Here is a 9,688-nt window from a genome sequence, read left to right as displayed (position 1 = left end):
AGGAAAGCTAAAGAAAATTGAGAGTTTAAGAGTGTTGAGGAATAATCTCACATTACTTGTGGATAAGGTCTTGGGCATGTTTATAAAGAATGAGCAATCATCTCTTGCAGAACTGGTTTTATGAGATGAGTTAGGCCCATGAATTTCTTCAAAAGAGATGGATGAAGAAGGGGAAAAATGAAGAGGGAACGTGATCCATTCTGAGAGGTACTTTGTCCCTGGCTTCTAATAAGTTGTTACAGGCACCATATATTTATTCATTGAGTGAGCCTTCTCAGTATTATTCAAATAGTTCATAAGAGCAGAAACATCAAATGCTGCAGTATATTGAGTTTATGACATACAATAAATACAAATCAGGAAAACAAGAACAAAAAAAAAAAAAAAAAAAAAAAAAACATTACTTATGAATGATGCTGATATTTCTTATCTGAATCAGAAAGAATACCAAACAATTTCTATAAATAAAACTCAATAGAAACTGTAATGCTGTCTGCATCTGTTTATCCTTGAGCAGATACTAAACACTTGGCATAAATATCCAAATGTGCGCTTTAAGATATGTAGCTTGTAAGCCAAAGTTTAGTTAATAATGTTCTTCTACTGAAGAGGAGAATTAAGACCCTCTTGAGAAGACAGTGAGCGGAGAGGTTGGTGCCTCTTTGAAGCGATAGACGGTGTTTTTCTGAATGATGGCCTCTTATCAAGATGCTGTATGGCTCTCTTGGCATAAAGTAGCTGAAAAAATGGTGAAGCTCTCTCCTTGAGCTTGAGAACCAAGAAGAAAACCATCCGGTAAAATATAAGCAGCAGCACTAGAGCAGCCAAGTCCCACCACTTCGAATGATCTATCGGCATGCGATACAATTGTTTGATAACTTCCTCGCCCTTCAGTTTTGGGTCACCAGGTATTAAAGGATCAAATTCGAGCCCAATCAAGTCATTCTTGTAGGCACCCTGGATATCCAATTCCGATCGTTTATCAGCCTTGTGGAAGTTTGACTATTTATAATAAGATGACTTACCCTGTTATATATTTTATGTCCAGTATGATGAGATATAGTCAATGCTGTTTTGCTAGTAGTCAGTTTGACAGACACTTGGTATTTCTCGGGAAACTTTTGGGAGGTCTGAAAGGTATATATATATATATATATATATATATATATATATATATATATATATTATCACAAGTAAACCTGTCCCAGCTGCTATGTTTATGACAGCATTAGCTGTGACCAAGATATGCAAAGTTTATTTTAATTAAGAATTACCTGTAGGCCCCATGAGCCATAACTGAGATAGGAAATTGGGTACCGCCAGAATGGCTTGGGAAGATCAGACAGCAAGCGGAAGAAACCAGAGGTCATCATGAAGATTCCCTGCATAAAATAACCAATAAAGATGGTGATGACAAGAATGGTATATGCTTAAATCTATTGATGAAAATCAAAACAAAAAAGAAATAGGAGCTTTTCAAAGGCTAAGTATACGTTCTTACAATAATTCCTGCGCCTGTAATAATGCCCATCAGGAAATTTGGAACCAAAGAAGCTACAACCATCATGAGGCTCTCTATAACGGAAATGGAGATATATATATTAAGAGAGTAGTAGATGTAATGAGAAAACCCTGGTCGAAATTTCACCATGTAGTATGTGATAGTCCCTGTAGAAAGTGCAATAGCAACCAAGAAAGGGAACGAAGAAAGGAAGTTGGATAGAATAAACACTGTCACTCCATAATACCCGTTAAGCCTTTCTCGATTAAAAACCTGATTCAGAAAAACGAAAAACTTAATGAGCCTAAAATGAGATGATGAAAAGACCTCAAAAGTATCATTTTAAGGATGAAACTTCATTACCTTCATCTCTTCAATGAAGGATGGAAAGCCGCCAATTGACATAAATGTCATAAACCCTGTTACAAATCCCCCACAGGCTCCTCTGGCCAAGATTGATGTGTAGCTATAGCCAATATCAAAATAGATAGTACCAACACATATTGATACAACTATATAGATTATTATCCTCAACCAGTAATATCCCACATCTCTAGACATGTTAACACTTGATCTCCGTGTCAATGTTAAAAGTTGCTTCCGCCAACTTGTTTGACTTGCCATTTTTGTTTCCAGTGCAAGTCCATCCTGCAAACATAATCTCATTCATATTTTTCATGAGCACATTGTTAAAAAACACATCTGACATCACTCTATAATTGTTAATGGTAACATATCAAACATATTAGTAACAGTTGCTTTCAGCATGTTCTGGTGAAATTGTGTTTTGTGGATCTCAATATGCAGCATGCAGACCTCAACATTAGGAATTGAAGTTCATATCCAAATTGGCAATTAAGGTTAGATGCTTACAGTGGTTGATATTTCTTGAATCCTATTTCTTGCCCTTTGTGCGTACTGTGAGCGCCTGTATCTCTCAACAAGCATTGCTTTGATCTCTGATGTAGCCAAATTCATGAAAGGATCTGATGAAGTTTGGATATCCTATAATAACAAACCATTACTCGAAACCATGAGAATGAAAGTTCCTACTTAAAACATTTAGTGTGGAATAAAAAACAGAAGAAAATGAAAAAGAAAATGTTGGACAATGTAGGTTCTAAAGGGGATTTTATACATCGGTTTAATTCTACCAATGCCTTGAACAAAAGTATTGGTTGCAGAATGTAACTGTATTCCCAACCAGCATTTAGTTTGGTTGACCAACAACATCAAAACAAGAGAGATTTTTCTAAATTGAAACAAACTTACTACTTTAAAAATAAATTCAGAAGTAAAAGGTGCTATTGGGAATATGGAATTAATTTTGACTCTAAGCTGGATGGACTCTCTGGATCAGTGATAGGGAGGCAAAAGTCAGTATTTTTTTGGGGGGGGAGGGTCTGGAAGGAGATGGGGAATGATAGTGTTGCAGGGAACCTCATGATTGAAGGCAATGCCAAGGTAAAACTAATAGATTATGGAAGATGCGTTTTACTTTGTATTAATCCAGGATTTTTATGCAATCTGAGCACAACATTATTTCCAACAAGACGGATTTTTCCTGCTGCTCAATTCTAGAGAGGATGAAATCTCAGGGCTCCACTATTCGAAGTCAGATGATAGATTGACAGTTTGAAGGTTGGCTAGGTTTGACATCAAAAGGCATTTGTTACTGCATCTTCACATCAAACACAGCCGCAGCAATATATAAAGAAGCTACCAGATACCACAAAAATCATTTGGTTGAAACTCATACGTACACGTAGTCTTTGAGATCCTTTCAACGTGGCAGTTACAATGTCAAAATCTGAATTGACACAACGTAGGAAGTGATCAGAAGGATTCCTTCTACTTGGACATGGAAACCCTGCTTCAGCAAAGAACTGAAAAAAAAGCGTGCCAACCTATTAGATTACAATCTAGAAGTACTCATCTTTAAGTTGGAACTGAATTAAATCTGTTATAAGTGGAACTATCTTATTTCTTCTTTTAATTGGATAAGTAATAAACCTTCATTATAAAACGTAAAAGGAACATCCAGGTACGCAGCACTATGCTTGTGAAGTTAGATATATACTATTATACCTCTGTTGCCATCTTTGCTTCCCCAAAATACACAGTCTCACCACTTGACAGTAAGAAGAGGTCATCGAAAAGTGCAAAGACTTCGCTACTTGGCTGGTGAATCGAAGATATAACAGTCCTTCCATCACGAGCAACATTTCTAAGAGTTTGAACCACAAAGAAAGCTGAGGCACTATCAAGGCCACTGGTAGGTTCATCAAGAAACAATAAACAAGGACGTGTGAGGATTTCAAGTGCAATGCTTAGTCTTTTCTTCTCCCCACCACTTATACCTCTCAAGTGCCAGTTGCCAATCAATCTATCCGCACAATCGTGGAGACCCATTTCTATGATTGTTCCATCCACGATGCTACTGACTTCTTCTTTAGTCATTTTAGCCGGAAGCCTCAAGTGTGCTGAGTAAGTTATAGTTTCCCTGACAGTGAGCGTTCCTAACAACACATCCTCTTGAGTCACATAAGCCTGAAATTTGCACATAAAATAGTTCATTAAATCAAAAGAAAATCACCTCTATTGCAGAGTATAGGAGACAAAATTGTCAGCCAGATGACTATTGCATTCATTTTGCAGCAATTTAATTTAAGAATGTGGATGTAATATATCATTTTGAGTTTGAGGTTTTAAAAAAAAAAATCATATTTATGTTCCAAATAATCTGCAATATTCAAAGAAACTAGGAACGTTAGTATTTCACTGATTGTAGTTGAGGATTGGAACATGATTTAATTACTACAATATTTGGTTTTCTAACAGTAATGGGCAAATGCAAGCAACTTCAGGGAAGATACTTCATCATCCTAGAAGTATACTCAAGGCAATCATGGTACTTTTGGCAATTCTTGCCAGTGCAATCACTTGTAGGGTTTCTGTGGAACACACTTTGTACCCAGAAAGTAAAATGCAAACAAAATTTTCAAGAGAACTACTGGACTTTGTTAGTCCTATCAGTCAGTTAACTATTTGTGACGTAGGACGCAGTCCTACTTGATGAAAATGGGTGGCCTTTAGCACTATATCCAGATTGACCATGTAAGAAATCATTTGGACAGATGAAAGCAATATTCATAAATCAATTCAGCGGCAGATAACATGATACTTACAACAGCACCATTGTCCAGTCTCCTCTTCTTTCCATTGAAAAGAATATTTCCAGTCATGACTACATTTCTTGAGAGTCTACCTGTATCAAGATCAAGTTTTTTTTAGTGTAAAAATGTATGTAGCAAAGTAGTATCTAAATTCATGCTTTCCGTTTATCACACTTTCCTTTGCACCACATTTGGTTCATAGCAAGGGAAAAAAATGACTACAGTATTATATTTTCCGGTTTGTATCAAAATCAAGAGGAGGGGGGCATAACCCTGAGAGAAGTCCTAAAAATGTATTGGATCCTCCAAAAATTTCTGAAATAACCACCCGGACCCAAAACTCTCTCCTAGCTCCCCAAAAAAGCTTTAAAAAATCTCATCCTAAACCCCGAAAAAATATCATCAAACCCCCCTAACCCTTAAGAAAAGAAGTTAAAAAGAGCCCATAATACCTCGCAATAAAATTAATTTTTTATAAGTAAAAACAAATTTTATTAGAACAATAAATAGGCGTAGTCAAGTACACAGAAAGTATATAAAGAGAACAACTAATTAAAGTTAGAAGCTAGAAATGGATGTAACAAAATTAAAATTTTGTAAATAAATTTCTGTTAAAATTCAAAATTTCATTTTTCTCTAAACCAATTCACGTTTTTCCCTTCCTCCATCAATCCTTTCAACTTTTTTTTTTTGTTTTTAAGAAAAGGACGGTACCTCAATTTTATTGATAACCCTCACTTGTGGCGGAGGAAAACCGTGGTTACCGCAAGACACCAGGAGGATACATATAAGCGAGAAAACCAATCCCTTCAACCTAAGTTTTGATCTCCACCATTTTTTCTCTATTCCTTTATCATACCCACAAACGGAAGTACCTAAAGTTTATCTCATTATCTTTCAATACCATTGCCACGCATCAAACATCCCTAGGTTCATGAAGATATTGATTTTTTTTTTCCTTGCATCTTATATGTTTACATCTTAATTCTTAAGATAAATTATTACTACTCATATTGAGAAAAATAATATGTACAAAAGATTAGGAAAGTTGACAACTACAATATTAGTCCAAGTCCATCAAAAACGAATTCCTAATTCAGCCATTACTTTAATATTTGTTTAGTAAACGAAAGAGAAGATAAAATGAAGATAGGGAAATATGTCTACACTGAGTTTAAAGTAGTGACCTCAAACTCAGTTTAGATGAGTCATATATAACTCCCTCCACTTCACTTAAACGATCTCAAAGTTTTCGTCTATTTAAATTTTGGAAAGAAAATTATAATCAAGATAGATAGAGAGAGAGATCAAAGTTTTCTTTTCTTCTTTTCTTGCTATTCCACTCACTCGGCCGCTTGGATTCTGAAAGTATTTCATTTCATCTCATCTCATCTCATCATTACAATTTTCTTAAATTCTCACACAAAATATAATAAAAATTTAATTTTTTAAATCTCAATTCAACTTTTTCAAATCTCAAAACAATAATAATATTAAAAAATAATATTATAACAATATTATTTTCAACATTCATCTTTCAACTAAAATTATCTCATCTCATATCTGAATCCATATTAATCCAAGTTTTCTTTCATTTTGCTTATAGAAAGTATTAAGGAGGATCTTCATGAGCAATATAAGGCCCCGTTTGGATACAGAAAGACTCAACTCATTTCATCTCAGCTCATCTCGTCATTATAATTTTTTTAAGAGTAATAATATACCCACAACATTTTGTACAACAATGTGTTAAATGAAGGGTATTTTTATAAAATTATGTTACTCTTATAATATATTTTATAAAAATATCCTTTATTTAATATATTATTATATAATATATTGTATAAAATAAGTGGGTAAATCATTTTCCTCGAAGAATAAGAGTGTAGAGAATAAAAACCGAATGAGCTGAGTGAGACATTACTTCAAGATCTGTCTCCAACTGTCCCATGACTCTTTTCCTTACAAGGGATGGGCTAACTAATACCTACCAAAAATCCGGACTGACAATCAAGTAGGCGTGTAATGGTCCCCCATGGGCCAAGAGCTATAAAATCTGTGCAGTGAGTCGACTTTTCCTCCCAGCTGTCCATCTCAAATAAACTCTCACGAGCAGTGCCACACCCACCCGCACGAGACGGGACCCGATAAGGGGTAAAAAAATAAACAAAATTATTAAATTTATATTTTTTATATATTTTTTTTAATAAAATTTATAATGTCATTAAAAAATATTTTCTTAAACATTAAGTTGCGTTTAGATATTGAATTGAGTTCTTTATAAATAGTAATAAATTGAATAGTAAAAAGAATTATGTGAAACTCATCTAAGCTGAGTTTAAATTATGTTTAGATGTTAAGATGAGTTTAATATTTTTTATAAAAAATTAAAAAAAGATTATGAATTCACGTATAAAGATGTTTTAAGTTGAAATAGATTATGAATTCTACGTGTAAAAATATTTTGAATTAAGATAAATTTAATAATTTAAAAATTAAGTATTTAAATATTAGATTCAGCTTAAAATTAAGCTGAACTCATTAAGTTAAATAACCAAACAAGTCTTATAAAAAAAAAAATTTCGAAACAGAACTGTCGGCAAGAGTAGAGTAGCATTTTTCAACTCATATTATTATGGCGGTCCATTGGGTAAATCATTTGTTACAACACACACAACTTTAACACAACTAGTATTTTAAAATATTTTTTTTTTCTTCATTTTATCCAAACAAATGATCTGACAGTCTTAACAGTTGTCAAGAACTAAAAAATTATATTTTAAGTGCTAATATAATTCTCGAGTATATTGTTTAGCGTACTCCATTAAAAAAAAAAAAGTGAGTAATTATTAAAAAATGTTGTATGATAAAGATATTTTTGTAAAGTAACGTTATTTTTAAAAATATTTTATAAAATTATCCTTCATTTAACATATTGTTGTGAAATGTATTGTGTATAAATTAATTTTCGTACAGAAAAATATCCAATTTTTCCAACAACCTATTTGGTGTTTTTTTACTGCTTTGGAATTTTCTTATTAGAACACAAAAGGATGTCATTGCTATGCTCCACAAACCGCCAAGAAAGTGAATCTTTAATTAATTCTAGAATGCATGCTGACACCAAGCAATACATAAACCTGGATTTAATGAAATTGGGGTTTTTGGAGTTTCTGATTCCAGGACTGCATGGCTATTCACATAATGAAAATTAGGGAACGAAACCCAGTAAAAATGGAACTCCAAACCATGTATTCATTACTCACCCAAAAAAAGAGAAAATCTAACTTGTCCCAAAGAGTGGGAATGAAAACATACCTAGTAACCTGCAATTCCTGAGAAAGGAAAAAGGTGCTCTAATGTGTATCGTTGCCCCCACATTCATCATTGTACCACAATACCATCTCTAGCTAAATGTTTGGAGAGAGAGAGAGAGAGAGAGAGTGACGGACCTGCTAATGCATCAAGGAGTGTGGATTTCCCGGAGCCAGAGGGACCCATTATAGTCACGATTCTACCAGGTTCAGCATACCCACTAAGGCCATGAAGCAGCCTCTTGGTCGGTTTATCACCGAAGTTGGGCAGCACCACCGTCAGATCCTGCCACACCAAGTAGGTCCCCCTTTCACCTCCTCTAGTCCATAACAACTTCTCAGCATCACCAGCACCACCACTTCGACTACTAGCAGGAACTTCTATCTCCATTTTGCTCCAGTACCCAAAATGTACTTATCTTGAGCCCAAGGTGAAGAAGAACACTCAAGAACAAGTAAACCCAGAGAGACAACTTATTTACATGTGCGATTGAACAACAGTCACCAGACAGGACGACCACCTATAAGGACTGCTGCCATGAATCGATGGGGCATACGAAAATAATGAAGAGAGAGAGAGAGAGAGAGAGAGAGAGAGACTGTGCTTGCATGTGCATGTATCTGTGTGAGAGTTTAATTGTGTAGGTTGGAAGAGATGAGATGGCTGGAAGTGAATGGAAATTAATGTGAGGACTATTATTATGACTGTTGCTGTCAGTTTTCAATTAGCTTTACCGCTATTAGGTTTGCTTTCAAAGTCCATGGGTTCTTAATAAGAGCCTCCAATTGACAGTACTTTAAACTTCTAGAATTTGGTTTAATAAAATTTTATTGGATAAGTTTTATTAAAAAATAAATAGACAAGATTGATGAAAGTGATGAAATAAGGAGAATTTTCTATTAATTTTGTTCATTTATTTTTTAACGAGATGTATCCACTAAAATGTTAAGAGGATGCAAGCCAAAATCTTAAGATGTATCCAATAATTTTATTAATTTTATTGGAAAATCTCATTACGGACCAACTCCATTTCAATCCGACTCTGACTTTATACTCTAACTCTAACTTCAACTCCAATTTTATCCTCCAACTCTGACTGTGTACATATATTATAAAAATACGTGTTTATCTATATATTGACCATATATACTAGTATAGTCATATAACTAGAACTTATATAATTAAATTCAATAATATACTAGTATGAGCTAATTATTACGAAATAATATACTTATACTATAATATAAATAGATTAATAATAGTTTAGGATATGTAAATATAATAGTATTACTACTATACATAATATAATAGCATGTAATTAGACACTAGAAATAAGTCTAGTATATAATTAAGTTAGAAATAAGTTAGACACTATAGTATAAGTCTAGTACAAAAATAAATTAGACACTAGTATAAATAAAAATAAATCTAGTATAATAAATTAATAACACATAATACTAATTTACCGAAGTATAATAATGTGTTATTAGATACTAGAAATAAGTATAGTATATAAATAAGTTAGACACTTGTATAATATAATAATATGTAATATTATAATATAATAACATGTAATTAGACATTATAGTATAAGCCTAGTATAAAAATAAGTCAGATATTAGTATAGAATTTATGTAATTAAATTCAAGAATAATAATAGACTAGTAATCAATGTGATAATTGTTAAATAATAATA

General features: G+C 33.3%; 1 protein-coding gene across 1 annotated transcript; it reads right to left on the bottom strand.

The window, feature by feature from the left end:
• Positions 1–455: 455 nt before the first annotated feature.
• LOC121241597 (ABC transporter G family member 15-like) lies at positions 456–8,630 on the bottom strand. The gene is made up of 9 exons (XM_041139427.1): positions 8,130–8,630; positions 4,690–4,769; positions 3,590–4,051; positions 3,265–3,387; positions 2,375–2,506; positions 1,865–2,149; positions 1,502–1,774; positions 1,275–1,382; positions 456–957 (listed from the first exon to the last, which is right to left on the bottom strand). The coding sequence occupies exons 1-9, from the start codon at positions 8,380–8,382 to the stop codon at positions 601–603; spliced, it is 2,073 nt and encodes a 690-aa protein (XP_040995361.1). The 5' UTR covers positions 8,383–8,630; the 3' UTR covers positions 456–600.
• Between the last annotated feature and the right edge of the window lie 1,058 nt (positions 8,631–9,688).

The sequence above is a fragment of the Juglans microcarpa x Juglans regia genome, chromosome 7S, assembly GCF_004785595.1.
Source record: "Juglans microcarpa x Juglans regia isolate MS1-56 chromosome 7S, Jm3101_v1.0, whole genome shotgun sequence".
NCBI lineage: Eukaryota > Viridiplantae > Streptophyta > Magnoliopsida > Fagales > Juglandaceae > Juglans > Juglans microcarpa x Juglans regia.
This window is presented reverse-complemented; position numbering and strand designations above follow the sequence as displayed.

Excerpts from the sequence above, each read along its gene's own strand:
- LOC121241597 (XM_041139427.1), bottom strand. The coding sequence starts at position 8,382 with ATGGAGATAGAAGTTCCTGCTAGTAGTCGAAGTGGTGGTGCTGGTGAT. Across the intron at positions 3,388-3,589 it reads AAGCAAAGATGGCAACAGAG|TTCTTTGCTGAAGCAGGGTT; the intron begins GTATAATAGTAT and ends CTTTTTTTTCAG. Across the intron at positions 2,150-2,374 it reads TTCAAGAAATATCAACCACT|GATGGACTTGCACTGGAAAC; the intron begins GTAAGCATCTAA and ends TTATGTTTGCAG.